This window comes from Coturnix japonica, chromosome 11 (assembly GCF_054131305.1).
Source record: "Coturnix japonica strain WE chromosome 11, WE-NBRP24, whole genome shotgun sequence".
In the NCBI taxonomy this organism is placed as follows: domain Eukaryota; kingdom Metazoa; phylum Chordata; class Aves; order Galliformes; family Phasianidae; genus Coturnix; species Coturnix japonica.
This window is the reverse complement of record NC_140673.1, coordinates 14,586,233-14,607,753: the sequence shown is the minus strand read 5'-3', so window position 1 is coordinate 14,607,753 and position 21,521 is coordinate 14,586,233. Positions and strand designations below refer to the sequence as shown.

The window sequence follows — 21,521 nt, the reverse complement described above, 5'->3', positions numbered from 1 at the left end:
AGAACATTCAAGTTACTTTAAATGGATAGGTGTTGCCAAGGAAAGCTTTAACTTTGTCTAGAAGTTGAAAAAGTCTCTGAAGCATCACTCCAGACCAGCCATATTTCTTTGCTTTTGGCTGTAGTCTTAGTCATTTGCCAAGGCATCGCTGTTAAGCTGACCCCGTAACAGACTGCAGTATCATAGTATGGAAGGATGAGATTTGGGTAGAGGGAGCTCAGCTGGACAAAGTGCATTCTTCTAAGTGGCAAGTAAAGGATGGAGACTCCCCTTGAAGTGCTCTGAGAGATATTGAGTAATCTGAGACAAAAAGTGGGTGCAGTCCTCTCCCCCTTACCTACAATTTTTCCTTATCCCACAGCGCAGTGCTGAGCAAGTGGGACAGGGCAGTCAAAGATGGAAAAGGCATACAAAGGAAGGAAAGACATATGTGGGGTAGTAGAAAGAAAGAATTATTTATTGAGTTCACGGAGAGCTTGTAAATATAGAAATTTATTTATGAAGGATAGGAAAGACATAGACATCACGAGCCAAGAAATCCACCACAGCCCTTACCTGCTTTTTTCAGGAACTGATTATTGTTAGCAGTACTGAATTGAGTACTGGAAGACCACACTATATGAACTTGCCTGATTCCAGCTACCAGGCATTACTCCCAGCTACACCACTTCTTAGTAGATTTAAAGGGCCCTAACATTCACTATTTCTTCCTGTGCATGTATGTATCCACTGCTGCAAACTCAACTTTCAGTCTTCTTGGTTCAGTAGTTAAGATTTTTAGTTCGTCAATTATATAGCATTTTCTCTGACAGGTCTTTCCTGTACTCATTTCATTTTTCTGGTATCCATCTTGCAGAGCCATGTACATTATGCTTGAATCACCTTCACCATTTGTACACACATGTAAAAATTGCCACCTTTACCATCTGTACTCTGTCTATACAACATGGATCCTTTTTGCTACAACATCACACTTGGAACTTGTGTTCAGTTACTTGCCAGTTGACTTACTGGCCCTCTTCAAACTTTTCCATTGTGTAGGATAATCTGTGATTATTTATTCTGAGGTATGTGTCTTCTACTGACCTTATTAAAACATACTTTATTCGAATGGGACCTAGTTTATGAAAGGTCAAGAATTCCTCTTTGCCTGGGGTAATTTTTATGTCTATTTTTAACTCCCTCTAAATAGACTGTAGAAGCTGCTATATTCTAGCTTATTTTCTGACACCAGAATATTGCTTGACATTTTAGATCGTTCTAACTGATTGGAAAATACTGGCATAGACAGTCATTGCCACATCCAAGTGCATCATCCTAGGGCTCCCTAGCATCACAAAATACTCATTTGCATGTGAGAGCAAAGCTGGCAATCTCAGCTTTCATGTAAAATGGTTAAGGTATGGAAATGGAAAATGAAAAACAGAAAGAAAAAATGTAGCCCCATGGTTTTCAAATCAATCTCTTCGTGTTAGTGCAAGACTCATGAGTCCTGAATGATTGAATTTGACAGTATTCCTAAAGGGCACAATAGCATGAAGAGATTTGTCTCAACCTGGTGCTAAAGAGAGAAAATTCTGCCATAGAATCGTGTTGCTTGACAATAAGAGGAATTAAGTTAAGAAATATGACATTTAGGCTAATGAAGACTGAATAACACGTTCAACAGCCTATATTAACATTAAAATGTACGTACTGGTATATGTTGCCAGGGCAGTAACAAGCTGTGCTTGTAATATACTAGTAGTATACTAAGTAGTTTCTAATTTCTCACTTTAAATTTCTGAGTAAATAGTGGGATGTAAAGATCTCCTACCTCTGCCTGTGCTGGAAATATTTATCAGTTACCTTTTTGGGATCTTTTCTTCGAGACTGAAGCAGTACAAGCACAAGGAGACTTATGCTAGCTTAATTGACCTAGGAAGTGGCTGATAACTGTGTACCGGCATCAACACAGACTATTTTTAAATCTGTCAACAAAAAAAAATAAATTCATTCACCTGCAGATTCTGGCAGCAGTGGATGAAATCTCACAGCAAAGTTTTGATCCTTTCTTGGAGAGCTCCCAGAGGTTGGCTTTGGCAATAGCTTGTCAGCCTTAAGCAACGTTCTTCTCGGGCCTGGGTTGTCATTTGGCTTCTCATCCTACAGATCCAACCTAAAGCCACAAAGAGGAGACAGTTCAGCAGTTTGACTTGAAAAGCATTAGACATGCTGCTTTGTTTGTCATATTTGGCTGACGCAATTTCTTCTCTTTTATTCTGAGAAGTTCTGCCTTAGTACATTGTTAGAACTGGAAATTCAGTGTTGAATGAGAAGATGGAGGCTTCTCTGCCCCAACAGCAAATAAGGAAAGGGATTTCTATTTCCCCAAGCCAGCATAAAAGGAATGTTTCTCATGCTTTAGCAAAGGCACAGAAGCTGTGTTTTTACGTATTTTACATTCATTCTGAAAAAAAAGCAAAATTAGCTAGAGATACTTAAGCAAGAATTAAGGAAATGGAGCAGAAACAGTATATATAATCTATCATAATTTTGTTAAGATGTACATGAAGAAAAGTTGCCTTAATGAAGGGGTGAATTTTGGGAAGATATTTTTATGAGAGTCACAGCCAGCTTGACTGAACTTCTCCCTTAAGCAAATGAGAAGCTAGGACATAAAAAGCACTTTTAGAGAGATAAATGAAGGATAACATCCAGGCTGGCATTTCTGGCAGACTAAGAAGAGTAGGACAATAAAATAAGAGACAATATCACATTTTGCAAGTGCAGTTATGCTTGTGAGAACAAATACATATAAATTTGACATAACGGAGAAGCTGAAACAATGGAAAGACAGCACAAAGAAGCACAATGCATTTACATCAATAGGAAAGGAGGAAATGGAGAGGGAACAAGCGATCAAGGTAGACAAATGATGAGGGTCTAAATGAAAAGGATTTTAGGTGCTGGAAGGAAGAAAACAGGTAGCACAGAGAAAGAAACCACAGCCATATAGAATCTATTTTGGAAGATAAAATGAAAGGGATTTCTCACTGCCCGTGAACGTAAGCTAAGTGGTAGGGAGAAAGATAGTATCAATATTGCTAACAGGAATGCCAAGAATGGAAGCCTCATAGAAGGGGTGATGGTTTGGTACATAGGTCCTCACAGCACAAAAGCAGACAGCGCAAGAGGCAGGCTGCAATTCTGACCTGGCCATGAGGCAGCAGAACTGAAGACACAGCTCATATGTAATCACACACTATTTTGCAAATCTTAATTTGAAAACTATGGCAATGCAGTGCAAAGGAGTGTTCAATGTTTCTGACTTCTAGAAGATTACAAGGGCAAAAGGGAGAGCAGAATTTATCTGTCGTTATTTTGTCATTATCCTTATCATTATGATTGCTATAATCTGCTCTTAAATACCCTCAGCCATAACCTGTTAAGCCTGACTGTATTTAACTGAGCAAAATCTCTGAGCACGAGCTGCTGCGCTGCTTTGAGAGCTCTAACAGAAAGTGCCAACTAAAACTGCTGGGGGGGGGGAAACAAAGCACAAAAGCAGCTTAGCGACGTGTTCGGGCACCCGCTTTCGATCCCGTGTAACAGGGCTTGTTTTTCACCTCAAAATAACGACCACAAGTCTGGATAAAAAAGGAAAAAAAAACCCACAAAAACAACAACGTACATGGAGCCAACTCGCTCCATGCTCCTCGCAGACTTTGAAGAACAGAGCTGAATTGATGGCAGATCTGAAAAGAACCAGATCTTACCCGGGGCTGGCAATTATTTCGCATTAACCCCATGTGGAGAGAACCAGAATGAGGCGGGCCGTTACCGCACACAGACACCCCGCAGCCCACACGGGCACAGTGCACAGCACGGCCCGGCGCCACACAGCGCGGCCGGCGTGAGGGAGCGCAGCTCACTGACACCACAGCACGGCAGCGCACAACAAGCCCTCAGCCCGCCAGCCCCGCCAACAGCCAATAGCAGCGCTCCTCCCTGCGGCCCGCCGTCCCATTGGCCGCGACCGCGGCTTCCACCGAGGGCCGGGATTGGTCGCTGAGGGGCGGTCGGCAAAAGGCGGCAGCGGGCAAAATTCCGGCGCGTCGCGGCGGCCGCGTGAGTGACTGAGAGAGTGAGAGAGTGACTGAGTGAGTCCCGCGTGTCCCCGAGCCCCTCGCGCCCCATTCCCCGCCGCACCGCGGCCGGCCCCGCGCAGCTCCTCGTTATCATCGGCGGGGTTTGCTTGTCCGCCGCGGTCCCTTGGCGCTTCCCCTGCAGCCCGTCCCCGAGGGAGGGCCCCACGCGCGATCCCGTCAGGGCAAGGCGGGCGGGCTGCGGGACGTGGGCCGGGCGGCCCCGCTTCTCCGGGCCCTGTAGCGCCCCGCGGGGTCCGGCCCCGTTTCCCGCACGGCGCATGCCCTGCAGCTCCCGCCCGCCGCTATCGGTGCCCACAGGGCGGTGTGAGTGTGTCCGAGCGGAGCTTGGCTGCGTGGGCAGCGCGTAACGCCGAGCCGCTGTGACACGGTGCGGGTGTTTGTTGGCCCTTTGTCTGCGGGAACCGGCGGGATCGAGCTCGTGTCCTGTTTGCGCGGCTCCTCGTGCGCTCACGGCGCTGCTCGAGTCGTGTTGCTGCCGGTGGCTGTGTGGCAGTTGATGCTGCAGCCCAGCACAGCCGCTGAGCGCTCCGGACCTGGAGGTTTATGAGCCCTATGGGCCGCCACCGCCTGTGTCTCGCTTATTTCCGTGCCATGGAGAGCTGCTTGTCTGCGATGGGAGCTGGGACAACCGCGGGTGACTTGAGCTGAAACTTCGCATCACATCCGTCTTCCTCTTTTTTTCTCTCAGATGATCTACTTTGGATATTTCCTAACATAAAAACTAGATGCTTGACTTGATCAAACTCCATCAGGTTCAGTTTTATAACCACGAGGCCCGCTTCCAAGTTTGTAAACTGTGTTAAAATATATTGAGGTATTCCAGGCATTCAGTTCTGCAGCCATCAGAACCTGTTTGACACAAAGTAATGGAAGGGGCACCCTGAGTTACTGAGCCCCCTCCACCCTGCCCATATTCCTGAGGTCCTGCAGGCTGAGCAGCTTTGCTTCCAGCTTTCTGAACAGGCAGGTTCTGGAGCTGGGGCTGGTTGCAGTGAGCACTGCTGTGTGCTGATGGGCTCTCCTTGCTCTGCTGCTGAGGCCATGCTCAGAGCATTCCTTGCTCCGCTAATGAGGCTGTGCCATGACAGGTTTGGAACAGGCTTGTCTGCCTGGTCAGCACTAGCAGGGCAGTGCCTACCTGTGAAAGGCTGCAGTGCCACCTCACTGCATAAGTCTCTCAAGTTGCGCTCTCCAGCAAAGTTATCTCGCAGAAAGAGGCTGTTGTCTGTCCCCATTGTGCTGCGTGAGAATGACAGAATAAAGGTAGCCAGGATTCTCCGGGGACAAAGTGTATTTCTAGCTCACTGAAATAGATGAATCCTTTCATCTGGAGTTTTTCAAAACACATTCTCTCCCCTCTCCCCCCTTGTAGAAAAGTTCAGGCAGAACTTTGTGGGCTCGGCAAAGGTACAATCAAGGAAGATCCTCGAGCAGAAAATGGTGCCACTGTGAGAGGTGGTGGTGCTGAGCTCCCTTGTCACTGTTTGTCCTTTCTGGGTGCTCCACGTCTCTTTTCTTTATGAAATAGGATGATTTTTTATAAATGTACATTAGTACAACAAGTTACACCTTTTCTTACAAGATTTGGGAAGAAGCATTTCAAAATAAATATGCTCTGTTACTTCTTTTATGAGGGATTAGAACAAATAACGATGCTTTTGGGTTATGTTCTAGAAGAGGGAGAAATTTCACGTATTGAGATTTTCTCCTATACGTTTTCAGGTTCTCTGTCTTTGTAGGGGTGCTGCAGTGTACGATGCAGCTAATGCCATGTGGACTGGTTCCTCACTTTTCAAAGCAAACTTAAGGAAAAAGAGCTTTAACATGAATGAGCAAACACGCCAGATAAAAGAAAATCATTTGTCTCTAACCATATCCTGCTTTCTTCCTTCTTTCCTCTTGCCTTTTACTGGGGATCAAGTGGGTTTACTGGTTTGATTTTTCTCTGGGATGGTAGATGCCTTGTGACTTTAGGCAGCACAGAGGAACTCCTCATTCTTTGCATCTCATTTTGGAAACCAAGTGCAGGGCAATGAAGTGTATTATCAGGTGTGTTTGCTCCCTCAAGTGTCCAGAAGTGGTTTTCAAGGTCTTGGATGTTTTTTCTTTAGTTTTGTGATGGAGACAGAGTCAAAGTCGCACTGTGATGAACAGCACCCTCATCAGGCTGAAGACACAAGCAGAAAGCATGTGCAGAACAGCAAGCTTTCAGGTGCGTGCTAAAGCAGGGACTGCTAACAATACGTTTTGGTGTTGATGTGCTTCTTCATCACTACAGGAAGTTTCAACATCAATTATCATATTGTATAAAGATTCGATGAAATGAGAACATTTGAAATCGCTGTTGACATAGATTATTCCTGCTTTCCATGTGGCTACAAAAGTTCATCAGCAGTAGTTTGTCACAATTCCTTTATCCTATTTATTGATTACCTAATATATTATCTTAAGGGATAATAGAATTCCAAAAGGGACTTCTTGAAGATAAAATTCCCTTACCAGACAATGTCTCAACAATAATATTTTGCCTTTCAACATGTAATAACCAGCCTTGGCCTTAAATATCTGTAGATGTGTTGGTGTGCACAAGCACACTGTTCTTGGTCATGCAAAAGAAGCTAAACTACAGACACATACGTTTTGTTACTGCTTTTATTTTGTCTGTTTATGACTTCTTAAATCTGGGTGTTCTGTACACAGGCACCATCCTTGCTCAGTAATTGCTTGTGGTCAGACAGTTTATATATAATGGCTACTGATTTTCCCAGAAATGGTCCTCTGTCATTTTGCTACACATCCGTGTCCAGAATTAGAGCAGTGCTGAATAGCATTTAATGTCTCACTTTGCAAATGCTTTTCATACTGGGAAGTAAATAAATTATTTTAAAGTCTCACAGAAAACGTTACAAAGAATGTCTGCATTTTTACATTGTGTTAGGGCAGCAATGTGGCGAGCACTGTGCCCAGCTGGGGATTCAGGCTCCTGGAAGAGAACAGATGATGTTCATGCTGCTATCAGCAAGGACAGTCAGCGTTCGTTTCATTTTGGGATCTTTCACATGTAAAGCTATGTTGGCTTGCTAAATCCTCGCAGTGCCTGGGGTATGTACACCTCTGGCCTAGCACCACTCAGTGGTTAGAGCTCTGATAACACGTTCAGCTCTTTCAACTCAGTTGCACAAAACCAAGTAGCTGGCAGATTGTATTGCAGCTTTTTGTTATTGTTACTATCTACCGTAGGGCCATTGGTCCGGTGACAACGTAAAGTCAGCTTAAAGTCTGAGCTGCTACTATCTGAAGACTTAAAAGATGTGTGATTCAAGTCCTCATTGGAGTCATTAGCATGTTGCCAAGGTTAAGTCCTTTTTTCCAACCAGACAATTTTACTGGAGCAGTTCCAGTGCAAATTCTGTGTAATCAGTAAGAACTGGAGCTTAAGCTCCTCTTTTCAGAAGTCAAACTCAGATATGAGCACTGGAACAGAGCTGCAAGTTGCTTCATTTGGAGCAGGTTGCATAGCAATCTAATTCTAAACGAAGCAGTTCTGACAGCTGTTAAGAACCATTTCAGCATTTCAAACCATTTTCTATGTCTGTCCTATTGCACACAGCCTTTAGACATGAAGGCCTTCTAGGATATTTTAGAACTAATAACATTACTGTCCTGTTGAGTGGTGAGGCCCATGTTTTACCAATCCATGCTTTGTTACAAGCGTGTCGGTGATACTTTGAAAGTAATTCTCATCACTTATAACTTCATGTTCAGGTAAAACATGGTACGCTTATCTATGCAGTACAATTTATTTATATGTTTCTGAAATTGAATTTTTTATTCGTTTTTAGGATGAAAATGATAAACTTGTGGTTTTTTTTCCATTCGATGTATTTTCCAAATAGCATTTTTTTCATACTTCTGCATAATCAATTGTTCTTTAGCCCTGCTTCATACTCAGCTTCAAGAGAAATAGAGAACAATTAAAATAGAAGCATTCAGGAACTGATTGGAAAACTAAGTTTTGGAAGGAATGCAGTACAACATCCTTGTTCTGCCATCTAGTGATTGCAGCACAAAGTACAATAATTTAAATGCAAAGCAAATAATGCTTTTTGGTATTTACTATTGTAACAGTGTAAGGGACTCTATTAATGATCTTAATAATAACTTTCCTACAGTTTTGATTCTTGGTTTGCATCTCATGGATATGCTCTTTTGCTTTCATAAACAGCTGTTATAATTTGTGGCTTTGATACTGTATGTCCCAGGAGACATTAATCAATGAGCTGTAATGTGAAGTTTTACAAAAGCAGCTTTTCCTCTCTCAGGAATTTCTTGGTGGCAGGTAGGTAAAATTGATTAAAATGCTGCAGCACGTAAGGGAATGTGATGAAGACCATCCATTATGGAGAGAGTAATGCCAGCAAAGATGGGTACCCCTCTCCTGTTTTTCCTTCAGTTTGTCAAGTTACGGTACTAGAAATTGAAGTTTAATTTATGATCTGAGCTACAGACCAGGTACTGAATCGAGCAATAACATTTTTAACTGACTTTCCCCTTTCTTTCCACAGCAGGAATAAAAAAAGATATAGAAAAACTTTATGAAGCAGTGCCGCAGCTTGTAAACGTGTTTAAAATTAAGGAAAAAATTGGAGAAGGTAAATGTTTTATTGCACCTTGCTTAAACTTAGATCTCTTTTGGTATGTATAACTTAACCAGTATAAATCAAAAATGCCAATGCATGCAATTTAAGCCAGATGCCTTTTGATTTACTTTTTGTTGTATACAGTAATTGTAGTAAGTTCCGGGACATACAGGGGTTTTAAGTAGGAAATACTTCAAGAGATTTCCTAAGAAATCTGTTTTATAAAAGCCTTTTCACAAAACCAGCATTCTAGTTTTGACAGCTAACATTTTGAGGGGTATATTCTACCACGTAAGTCTAAGAACTCTTTTTTTTACATGGAAAATCTATTTATGCACATCTATGTTCTGACATATTTAACTACTGGCTTTGTTTCTGCTGAAACTCTGTGGGCACAAGTAGAGGAGGAGGCTGGAATATTACAGCTGCTTTAGTTTTTGTTGTTGGGTTTTGATGTTAGGATATACAGGATCAAATTTTGGATCGCTTGGGTACTCCTGACATTCAGTAGGTAGCATTGTAAATATCTTATTAGGAGGTTGGTGTGACTGTGAGTAGATTCCTTATGCCTTCTGAGTCTGGGACTTCAGCGCTTTTGTAAACTTTGCTCAGGAATGACACTCTGCACTTAAAAGCAAAGGTGTTTATGAGAAGCAGGGTAGCTTTGTAGCTGTTTTGCAGTGGAGTAACTGCGATGGCAAACCAGGGGGCTGAAAGTTTGCCTGTCAAAGAAAGTAAAAAGCGCCATTCTGCACAGCCATCCAAAATTTCTAGAAAACGTGCGGTTATGTTTGTCATAAATGAGAGAGAACAGTCAAGCTAAATCTCCAGTTATGAATAGTACTCCAGTTTATCTCCTGGGAGCAAACAATGCTCTTGAAAGCCAAAAATACCACTAGCAGTTCTGTGGCATAAAGACAAGAGAAGCTTCAACTTAGGATTCCAATCAGGAGTCTGTTTTGTTTTAGCTGTTCTCACCACCAAAAAGAAGGTCTTGGGTCAGCATGGTAACCCATGTTGTTATGAGCAATTCTACTCAGTTTATGGGACACTAGAATTTTTTGTGACTGTAAGAAGTATTTAGAGGTTTTGCTGGCATTTTGATGTATGTATACACTTACAGACTGTTAAATTCAGTGTGACACAAACACAGTAGTTCAAATAGAATCAAAAGTAAATTTGAACTGCTTATTCACAGGGAAGAATGCTTTGACTTCTATGTTCAGGTATGTCAGATCATTAGGATAAATTAACCCTCACAGAGATGTTTTAAGATATCCTTAAAACTGTAATAATAAAACTTAAAGCTGTAAGATTGTGCAGTGTGAATATTGCCTTTCTCAAAGGAGTCTATTGTGTTCTCTCTACATGGTAATGCTGGGGGCAAACAAATAGTAAAGTTACACATCAAGTCAGAAGCCTTACTTTATAAATAAGATAACAGAATTAAGGGAAATGTAATGATTTCAGAAGTTCTTTGAATAGCAGAAGCAGTGCTATCCAGATGAGCATTAGATAGCCGACTTACATTGCAGAGAGAGAAGAGCTGGATGTCAGATGAAAGAGAGCTACCTAAACAAGAAAGCAAATCAAAGATAGGAAATTTACATTCAAAGAGCTCTATGTCCCAGGCAAGTTAGACAGCGTAACATTTGCATTTTTACTGACATTAAAAAAAATGCTATACAAGATCACTGAATTCAGTAATAGAAAAAAGAAACTGCCTATTTTTGCTTCTAGAATCTGCTTTTGACATAGTGTCAGATGCGCTGTAAGACTGTGAACATTTAGATCATTTCTGTAAAAACCTGAATTGACTTAATTAAAGATGCTGAAAACAGTGTTTTTTCTCCCTTTTTTACAGGTACCTTTAGCTCTGTTTACTTGGCCACGGTGCAACTACAATCAGGATGTGAAGAAAAAATGGCTCTGAAGCACTTGATTCCAACCAGTCACCCTCTGCGAATTGCTGCTGAACTTCAGTGCCTCACAGTAGCAGGGTACCTGAAAAAAAATTATGATTGTCATGATTAGACTGCTGAATATTGTCTCGCTGATCTGCATTTACTTATGGAAAGTTTTGGCACTTCAATTGCTGTTTTTTTTTTTATCTCAGAAATTTTTCAGACTTACAGCCGGAGCAAATAAGAAATGGATTCTTATCTGTAATGCATGTCCTTTTTTGCTAGTCTCAGTTTACAGACCATACTACATTTACCATCTGAGAAGTTCCTTAGTGTATGTATGTGGCTACAGCTGCTTGGAAAAAATAATCTCTTAATCAGAAATTACAGTTTTAGGAATGAATTCTTTTCACCGGTGTGCTCAACAGCGCCTTTCTGGAGTAGCCAGTGTCATGAACTCCTACATTTAAATGCAGTGGTAGCTACAAACAGTGGTCTCTGGGTCTGTAGAGCCCTCATTGCAAATTGCAGAACTTAAATGGAACATAAGAATGACACAAGAACAACATAATTACTGCTAATTAGACCATTGCCAAGGTATAAATTAGATATTAAAAGAAAGCCAGAATGAAGTTTACAGGAAATAAAGGAAAATCAAAATTCATCTTCTGGTCTTTACTCAGTGACGTTACTTTGTTACTTCTCTTCTTTAGGGGACAAGATAATGTTATGGGAGTTAAATATTGCTTTAGGAAAAACGATCACGTGGTTATTGTTATGCCATATCTGGAACACGAATCCTTCCTGGTGAGTCCCAGACTTTGTATGTGTAGTAAAACTTAATGAAATTAGTTGCATAATAATAGTATCCAAATAATCTTTCAGGACATTTTGAATTCTCTTTCGTTTGAAGAAGTGAAAGAATACATGTTTAATCTGTTTAAAGCATTGAGGCGCATTCATCACTTTGGTATTGTTCATCGTGACGTCAAACCCAGTAACTTTCTCTACAACAGGAGGCTGAAGCAGTAAGTCTGTCCAGATGTCCATATTGTGATCTCGTCTGGGGATGCGTGTCTTGGCAGAACAGAGTAAATGAGGCTTTTGGTTTTCTTCCTTCCAGCTGCCCAACATGTGCTTAAGTAATAAAGCTAAAAGAGACTTTTTATTTGTAAAACTTTTATTTCTGTGTTTGGGCATTTGAGAATGGAAAGATTTTTTATTTTTTTTTTTAACATCTAATTTAGCATCTGCCATATAGAGTGTCAAGTACCTGAAAAAGTGAAAATTTACTGTTGAGTACAGATACAACACTAATAAAAATGAGACTAACATCAGTAATGATCTAAAAAAGAGCTAATAGGCACTTCTTAAGCATAGGCTGGTATTTGAAACTTTCTACTCATGAATTTAATAACTAATGCATTTGGTATCTGAAGACTAAAAAGTCACGTACTGCTTTTTTTGTTGGAGTGGATTGAGTAAGGCACTCTTTCAATTGCTGGCAGTCCTGTGGCGACTGGTGAGTAGGGTGCAATTAGTGAAGGCTTGCTGTTGAAACTACCTGACTAAAGATAAGTGATTTACAGTAGCATTGCTTGAGACTTGGCAAAACTCTAAGCACTGTTATTATTCCAGCTGTCTTCACTGCTTAATTTGTGCTTTCATTTGTGCCTCTGTCCGTGACAGGTCAATCCACATTTACTTGGCTGCTTGCTGGGGTAGTTCAGAACTGTAGAATAAAAAAACAAGGAAGAGATTACCAGGAGTAGCTTTCAAAACGTCAGTGGTGAAAGTACACACTTGAAAAGCTTACAAGTCAAAAAACAGCAAAGAGAAATGGGTGTAGTGTCAAAACGAGAGGTCAAATAGTGCCAGACAAATAGGACAAACAGAGGAGAAGGAAAATAGAACTGTGTTGCTAGTAATGAGGAGTAAACTGTGAATAAACAAGAAATGAGTAGTTGATAAAACTGGTTGGTACTTTTTGACTCTTGATTGTGAATTTATTTCTTTTAGGTATGCCTTGGTAGATTTTGGCTTGGCACAAGGAACTCCTGACACAAAAATTGAACTTCTCAAAACTGCCCATTCTGAAGGCCAGCAGGGAAGTTACTCACAAAGTAATCCCAACACAGCCTTGGGAAAGGGGGTTTCTGTCAGCGTCACAGCACCTAACCAGATTGCACAACAGTTAGCATCAAGAGCATCTGATAAAAGCTCACACTCCAGCTCACACTCAAAAATACAGATTAAACAAGGAAGAGGAGGAAAGGTTATCAGTCTCTTTCATTAATATTTTGCATGTTTAATGTATTTTTTCATCCAACAGGGGGAGATGTAATACTTGAACAAAAGCTGTGCTGATCTTGCAGGATTTGATGCACAGAACCAATTTTCACGTTGAAGTAGCTAGTTTTATGTAACACTATCGGCATCATTCAGTGTCTGTTAGATATAATTCAGCATTGAAAACAGCATAAAACTCTAGCATGGGTTATTCTAGACAACTCTAAATCTTTATTTATTTATTTATTTATTAAATCCTGCATGCTGCTAAATTCCTCCCCAAACCAATAATTATTTACATATGCTTACTTGCATAAATATAACAAATGCAATACAGATAACATACAGATGACGTTTCAGATCGTCTTGGGGCACATGAAGTGTGATTAACTTTGTGAGTATGTTTGGTGTTCTGTCAAGATGATTTCACTTCACGGTGAACTGATACCTAAAAAAGACTTACCGTGTAGATGTTCTAGTTTTATGTCACTTAACACAGTTCTTGAACTCCCTGTATGCAGCTGACCACTGGATAAAATCCTTACTGTCTTCTTTGTTGATGTTGTAGGAGGATTCTGTGCACCATTCTGCCCAACGCTCTGTCTTTGGAGAGAGGAATTTCAACATCTATTGTTCCACATACCAGGAAAACTCAAATACAAAAGTAAGAAACATGACTCATCAGTAAGAGCATTTTGTTACGTCTGAGAGAAATTATAGAACTAGTTCTGTAAGACTAGACAGAACCCTGTAAAACTAAAGTTCTCAGCTGACTATTAAGAATACAGATTATTAAGTGTGACTTCACTGAAAGGCTTGAAGAGTTTTTCTCATTTGTTTCAGTCCCTTTTGAAACTTCTCAAGAGGTGTTATGTACCTGTCTCCCCAGCTCATCTTCTTTGTATGCTAGTTAGTATCTTTCCTACACATGTACCTTTCCACCAAGGTATCCCTAGTTTATGAAACCATAGCTTGTTATGATGCAACTGAAGCTGTGGAGAAAACAAACACGTAATAAATGTTTTCATTTTGCTGTTAGGAATTATTGTGACATGGAGAAAAACCCGAACAGAAGGCTTATCTAACAACAATCATCTTATTGTAGAATTAAAACTAGTACTACTTTGTTATTGTGGCATTAACTGTTTCATACACTTACTTATTTTTTGTACAGATATTGAATCAAAAGAATGCTTGAAAAATTATACTAACTTGAAAAAAAAAAACAACTTGAAGCTTCAGAATATCTACTGGATATTAATTTTTGTAACCTCTAAAATATTAAGTACCTTTTGTTGATGTTATGATTTAGGAGAAAGATTTGCTGTCTTCTGTTTTAAAAATTGGAGCTCCTTGCCGATGAGTCTTCAGTACTTTCAAGACAGGTATCTGTATGTAACAGGAAGCTTAAATATTTCATCTTCTGAAAAAATATCTGTTTTGCAGCTCTTTAAACAATCAAAGATGATCGATATTTCATCTAGGAAGTTAGTAACAAAGAAGAAGATTATTTCTACCAAAGCAGTGAGCAACGGGCTGGGCAGGAAGGCTGCCAGTGGTTGTCCATCAAACCTGACCTGTAACTGTTACGCAACGGACAGAGTTTGCAGTGTTTGCCTTTCAAGGTAATTTGCTTCAACAATGCTGTAAAATTGCTTACTATGCTGCCAAACAAGTTCAAAAAGCTTGAATTAACCAGACAGCTGATTTAGTAGGTGAAAGACAGCATTTGATCTGTGCAGCCCTTACGACACTAAGTGAGCTCTTTAAAAGGAACTGTTCATGGAATTTGTGGAGTCATTGGTTCAGTGCTATTTGCAGCAAGAGATTCACTGTTATGATTTTCTGTTGCTGTTGTGTTGAATTATTTGCATTATCAATATGTGTTGTAGAAAATAACCTCAGTTAGTTACAAAACAAGAGTAGACAATAATCTGTCATTGATCTAATAGGCCTAAATTATGCCAACTGCATTGAAATTCAGTGATTGGACTCTTGCTTTCTGAGAATTTAAGGCTAAATACATTCCCCAGGCTGTCTGCATTCTGGAAATCATGAAATGTAGAATAAAAAGGGAAGATAACAGTGCTGCATTTCTCAATTTGAAACATTTTAATAGAGGATAGGCCAGAGAGTCTAAATAACTCAGTTCAAATCCAGTCCTCTGTAGTTCATTTTGGCTATGATCTACCCTTACCTTTCCTGTCCACTTAGAGAACAGAAATTTCTGCAGAGAAATCTGCTTGGTAGGCATAGTCATGAAACTGTGGTACTTCTCTTTCCTGACTGCCAAAATATGATGTTATCAAAGTCAGTTCAGAAATGAAACATGGGGAATTTGCTAGACTCAAGAAAGTTGGCCTGCAGACAGAAAGCACTTTGGACCTTCTATACATTTTTAATAACGATCTCACACTTTTTAGTTAATCTAACAAGAAGTAAATTCTTGTCAACACTCAGAAATAGTGAATCTTAGTTTGCTCTGGATTAATAAAAAGCCATACTGTGCACACCCAAGAAACTAATGCATTTTTTGCCATTGGTTAATTAGGCTTAACTTGAAAGTTCCCTATGAAAACACGTGTTGTCATTGAATAAAACTGAAAATATTGTGACTGAAATATGCAGTAAATACTCCTTCTACACATTATAACAAGATCAGTAATATAATAGGTAATTATAATAAGGTTATTTCATATGAGGTAATAATTATATGTTAGGTAATTGTAAGATATTTCAGACATAAAAACTGAATAGGGCAGATTTACATATCTCACAAAAGTATATTGTAAAAATAGTAGCTATTGTTATAATTAGAACCTATTTCTCAATATAGATATTCTGAACATATTTGTCTCTTACTACAAGGTGTCAGCAAGTTGCTCCCAGAGCAGGAACACCTGGATTCAGAGCACCAGAAGTACTGACAAAGTGCCCCACTCAGACAACAGGTACAACATAGCAGACAAAAACTAAATACCTGTCTTTTTCTTAAACCTGTCACTTACGCATTGACTTTATCTTTTGTATAGCAGGCTGTTACACATGAAATTCATTTTCTTATCCCTTCTAACATTTATGAACCATTTCCCAAATTTAATTTGAAGTTAATTACTCCACATAAGAAGGAACGAGGAATATTTTCCCATGTTTGAAACTTGAATGTCTGTATCCCTTTGAGGGGTACTGCCATATGCAGGAGTTCAATAGCACGTGTTTTAAAAGAAAACAAAGTTGTAAGTTTTATCAAGTTTCTTGGCTCACTGGCTTATTTATTCAAGAAAAATCTTAAATAAATCTTAGAGGGGTATGCTTTCTAGACAGTTTGACACGTGTACTTTGCTGTCTTGGGCATAACTAATTATATCAGTGCAATTTTTTAATGTTTTTTATGATGTGTGTCAGTTAATCGGGACTTTTCACTGGATTTTTTTTTCCTTTTTGCTAATGCTTTAAATAGATAATCTGTAAATGTCATTATTTTTTTTTTTTACTAAGATTTTTAATTTCTCAGGGCTAAAATCTACATGTTTCAGTAGCCTGGTAAATATTGGAGAAGAGATGATTAATGCCATAGGTGATGCAAGTAGGCTGGGAGAAGCTGTGCATACATGAAGAATTAGAGGGCTGATACAAAGTTCAATGTGTCACGTTTGATTATGAAAATGAAGGATAAATACAAATGTTCTCAGAATTTGTATTTAAAATAAGTTTATAGCCATCTTTTTGCTTAGCACTTTGTGAGCATATAGTCAATTTACAGCATTTGAAAGTTCTCATACACACTCAGAGCAGCCTTACAGTACGTTTGATCAGCATATCAATTGATAGCTTAATGCTATTTAAGGCAGGATCTGTGCTGTGGGCATGGCTGGGATTTCAAGAGGTATGGCAGCCTACTTGGAGTCATCGTGCCTGTGCAGTAACAGCCAGCTTTATGAGCTAGAAAACATCCAGAAATCCAGGATAAGTTTAGACAATCCCTGAATCCGTCTAGACAGAATTTATGCAGAAAGAAGACATACTTAAGAAATCTTGGACAGAGGGTTGTCTTAAGTGTGCTTTCAGACAGTTCTCTGTTCTCTAGGGTAATGGAGGGCAGAACTACAGAAAATATGGGTAGATCTGGAAACCCTCGGGTGTGGCCCTAAAGGTACTGAGTCAGTGGTGCAAAGCTTCTGTAATACGTCAACAAAGTGCTTCATTAGAACCGGGTAGAGTAATACTAATATTTATGAGATAATGCTGTACTTGAGCTAACAAATCTCCTTACCCAATAACATCTGGGACTGCTGTAGTCACCTCCTTGTACTCCTGCCAATCTTGCTACTAGTTTTGGTCTTTGTGCCAGGACCAAGTTATCAGCTGGATCCAGCTGGCTGTCCAGAGCTACCTTAAGTAACTGAGCCATGTTTAAAGCACAGAGAATACAACCCAAACCTACAACTTGGCCCTAAGCAGATCCAGTTACAATTTTTAACTTGATTTGTTCCTTAGTTTCCCGTTAAGATGGCATCCCTCTCTAGCTGGATGCTAACCACTAGGCAAATGCACAGAGAGGAATCGTGATTTTGATGTCATTGCACAAGACCTCTCAGTCTGCTGAAGATGCCAACCCTATCAGAACTGGAGGACATGCTTGTCATTTCAGTATCTAATTGTCTGACAATATCAGGAAGAGCTAGATAAACATCTCTAAAAGCCTTCACCTTAATGACTGTCTTTCCCAACCACATACTAAGGGTGATGTGTAACACCATAAGCAGGTGGTGTGGTCAACATCAATACAGTACTACTAAAACTTTTTCAATAAAAATAAGACGCAACATTTTTGCACACTGAATTATTGTACCCACAAATAATTTGGATTTTGATTTTTATAAGACTTAAAAACCTGTTTGTAGATCAACTTAGTATTTTCAGAGCTCTTTGCTGATAGTGTTTCTAGCTAAAATGTCAGACTCAATTACTGCACATTTTACTGCCTATTTCTGGAAGATGTGCAGGATGACTATAGCTTTATTTCCCAAGTTAATTTCTCTCTTTGGAATTAGAGAGTCCTTCAGACTCTCTCCTTCACTTTCCTTGCCATCTCTCAAAATGTGCAACTTCACAAAAAAAATTACAGCAGCCAGGTATTCCCATAACTTTCGGTATTAAAGTTTCCATCATGCTTTGGCTTCTACCATCAGAGAACTCCCTGTACTCTTCATAACACAATGAAAGTGATGAATAACTGTTACAGCTCTTAAACAATCTCATCAAGTGGTTTCATATTAGAAAGCAACCAAGTTTGTAGTAAAACAAACCTTTTAGTACGCCTAACTGGCAACCTCAGTCCCAAAGAGGTAAGATTTACATTCAATCCTGAATTACTTTTTATTCATGAACTTTTATATGAAGTTTTCTCAGTCTAAGCAGACGTAATGTAGTATCAAAACTAGCTATTTTTCCCCTCTCAGCTCCCTGGTCAGAATAACTTCAAACATTGTTTCAGTACATTTTTTTAAAGCAAATTAATGAAATTACTCATGTGAGAAATCCTATAGACAATTCTATAGGCTCTGTAGAAAAGCAAGCATCTGATTCTATTTGCAAGTATATCCATTTACACTGTTTGCTGAAGTGTTATCATTGTGACCGCAGCCTGTAAGTAATTCAGAACATTACCTTCTCTGATAACTACACTTCCGGTTGTAATTTCTTTTTAAAGAATTCAGGATTTTGCTTTTGATGAAATTTTACTTGTTTTACTCAGTTACTTGTTACTAAGCTTGCTTTCTATTGCAGCAATTGACATGTGGTCTGCAGGAATTGTATTCCTTTCTCTGCTCAGTGGACGGTATCCATTTTACAAAGCAAGCGATGATTTAACTGCTTTGGCACAAATCATGACAGTTCGTGGATCTCGAGAAACCATTCAGGCTGCTAAAACTTTTGGTATGCAAACCTTAATTATGGGGAGAAGGGGAAAAATGTATGCCTGGTCTGCTGTTTAATGCAATGATTTACAATCTAGTTGTGACTTGCGTTTATTTTAAACAAAATTTTAACTTTGAGAGTCACTTTAGAGTTAAGTCACCCTTCTTGCATGCAAACTAACACTACTTATCCATATGTACGGAGGTTTAGGAAAGCTTTCTAATTTTCTGTCTTTTATAATTTTTTACATGGAGTAATTCATTCTGTGGATTTCTTAACTTTGCTGCCTTTCAGAGAGTCAGGGCCACCTGAGGTGAAATATGCCAGCTAAAACTTTCCTACTTCTTAGAATTCTTGAAGTAATGTTTATTCCTGCAAAATTTGCCACAGAGCCTTAAGTTGTATTGACTTAATATTTACATGATGCAAACTTTGCATTTTTGTCCAACTTCACGACGGGCAAGCACAAAAACATAAACAACCATTTTCCTCATTGCCTGCAAGCCAAACATTAAAGCACTTGGTACCTGGAAGTATAAATGACAGCATCGATTTTAATTCTCCAGACGGAGGTGTATAAATCAATAACATAAGCAATAAACTGAACTGGGTTTTTAATTTGCAGTTCTGTTATGATGAGAGTGAAATGGAAAATGATGCTGTGTGACGATTTGTCAACTCATAACTTCATGAAAAAGCACAGTTCAGTTCTGAGCAGAGCTACTGCTGGCTTTTGGGGGCCCTTACTGTAAAACATGGCCGGTTTGGTTTTTTTTTTTATAATTATTTTTGAACTAATGTTAGTTATGCTTCAATACGTGAAATTTCTCTGAAACAAACTTAAAAGTTGTAGTTGTAGAGCAAGCAAAATAAAACGTCACTGACTGTAAAACCTGTTTTTCTCCTAGGGAAATCAGTTCTGTGTACCCAGGTTGTCCCAGCACAAAACTTACGAACTCTCTGCGAGAAGCTGAGAGGAACAAATAGCAGCTGTAACAGCTCCCACCATGATGTGCCCTGCAAATCTGGAGACGACTCAGCTTTGCCAGTTGAAGTAGACAAACAATGTGCTCCTGAGATACTCAGAAAAGAAATTCAACACCTAAAGAGCTGTCAGGAAGATGACGGTGCTTCAGAAGATAAGGCAACAGACATGAAAGGATGGGATCAGGTTCCTGATGAAGCATATGACCTACTTGATAAGCTACTAGACTTAAACCCTGCAACAAGAATAACTGCAAAAGATGCTTTGCTGCATCCCTTTTTTAAAGACATGAGGCTATGAGAAGACGCCTTGTTCTGCTCTTGTACGTTTTATGTGGAAGTGAGATACTGAAGGAGTTTTAATCCGTTGCCCTTAAACTCATTGAAGTACCATTACACTGTGCACAGCACTACTGAAATTGCCTCACAGGTGGACTGCAAGTGCAACTTCTTAAAGGAAGCTTACAGATGTCAATATTACATAAACATTACTAACGCAGTCAAATCCTAAGATGCTTTTGAGGTGTTGTTACAGTGCCTAAGAAAATTAACTGTGATTTAAAACTGTAGAGTTTCTCACACTAAGGTTAATTCTTTGATACTCTCTCAAAACAGAAATTTGCATTAAAGTATGGCTGAATTGAAAAAGTGTTCGAGAGCCTTTTTTCCATAATTGCACACCCCTGCTTTGCTCCCAATTAATACCTGGGAGACTGAAGTGCACTGATTTTGTTCAGGTGGCTTTTGGAGAACAGCTTTACTTTGGGAGTGTTGCTGGAACAGGGGCAGATAGTGCCGGTTTTGTCATCAAAACAAAAACATCACTCTTTTAAAAGTTCTTTTTTTTTTTTTCCTGTCTGTTCCTTCCTACTTAAGCAACAGTGATAAATGCAGTTAGTCATCTTGCATAGCCTGTATTTCTTCAATGCCACTGTTAGCTGTAAATATACAACAACTGTTGCCTTCAGAATGTCTTGTGTGACACGTATATGTTTGATTTCTGTTACGGAAACTGATTTTCGCAGAACATCTTTTAAATAAAGGATTTGTTTTTATACCTTCAGAAGCGTGTCTGGAGATGATTCTATAAAAACAGTTAGGTAAGGTTTCCCTGTGGGATACTTCTGTTCAGGAAGAATTATGCAGCTTTCTTTTCTGCATAAATTCCTCAGTGATGTATGATGCTTTTCAGACAGCACTGGTATATATTGCTGTCACAGCGGAAGTATCTTAATTATCAAGGAAATCTTACTACCTCACCTTAGAAGCAAGCTAATGTCTGGTCATAAGTAGGAATCCCCCCCTTCCCAGTACCCTCTAGCCTCATGAATTCATTGCACAAAGTCAGTCATGTTATTCTCAGCATTTGCCTCTCTAGAAACCCACGATACTTTTGGAGACTGAAATTTAATACAGTGTTTTTCCAATTACATTTCTTGAAACGTTCGTGTGGTTGTTGCTATAAATGGTTACAGCCACTCCAGGAAAAGATCACTGCTCTGATAACTTTTATATAAGCCTTTGCAGAGAAACTGGTTGTTACATCATGACCAATGCTGTGGCTGAAGGGCAATTATTTCAGTACATTCAAAATCTCCAATACATACAAAGTGATGGTAATATTGCCCTGT

General features: G+C 39.5%; 2 protein-coding genes across 16 annotated transcripts in view; one reads left to right on the top strand and one right to left on the bottom strand.

The window, feature by feature from the left end:
- Positions 1 to 10,783, bottom strand: part of HFM1 (helicase for meiosis 1) — a 53,615-nt gene extending 42,832 nt beyond the window's left edge. For all 10 annotated transcript variants that reach the window (XR_014932757.1, XR_014932758.1, XR_014932759.1 and 7 more), the window contains exons 1-2: positions 10,660 to 10,783; positions 2,001 to 2,158 (exon numbers count right to left, since the gene is read on the bottom strand). The gene's annotated coding sequence lies outside the window, so the exon portion shown is untranslated. The remainder of the gene's footprint in view (positions 1 to 2,000; positions 2,159 to 10,659) is intronic.
- CDC7 (cell division cycle 7) lies at positions 4,053 to 20,956 on the top strand. 6 transcript variants are annotated; one of them, XM_015870394.2, is made up of 12 exons: positions 4,053 to 4,110; positions 6,263 to 6,363; positions 8,720 to 8,803; positions 10,656 to 10,791; positions 11,409 to 11,502; positions 11,581 to 11,723; positions 12,715 to 12,970; positions 13,553 to 13,648; positions 14,431 to 14,609; positions 15,853 to 15,935; positions 18,775 to 18,924; positions 19,815 to 20,956. In XM_015870394.2, the coding sequence occupies exons 2-12, from the start codon at positions 6,270 to 6,272 to the stop codon at positions 20,189 to 20,191; spliced, it is 1,692 nt and encodes a 563-aa protein (XP_015725880.2). In that variant the 5' UTR covers positions 4,053 to 4,110; positions 6,263 to 6,269; the 3' UTR covers positions 20,192 to 20,956. The 6 variants fall into 6 exon arrangements, with proteins under 6 accessions (XP_015725880.2, XP_015725878.2, XP_085367477.1 ...); XM_015870392.2 differs by having other exon boundaries at positions 8,717 to 8,803; XM_085511351.1 differs by having other exon boundaries at positions 4,053 to 4,134.
- Positions 20,957 to 21,521: the final 565 nt, after the last annotated feature.

What these genes read in the sequence shown, in the direction of transcription:
- CDC7 (XM_015870392.2), top strand. Translation starts at nt 6,270, where the DNA reads ATGGAGACAGAGTCAAAGTCGCACTGTGATGAACAGCACCCTCATCAG. An exon ending in AACAAGGAAGAGGAGGAAAG is followed by an intron (nt 12,971 to 13,552) that starts GTTATCAGTCTC and finishes TTGATGTTGTAG; the next exon opens with GAGGATTCTGTGCACCATTC. An exon ending in TGCAGTGTTTGCCTTTCAAG is followed by an intron (nt 14,610 to 15,852) that starts GTAATTTGCTTC and finishes TCTTACTACAAG; the next exon opens with GTGTCAGCAAGTTGCTCCCA.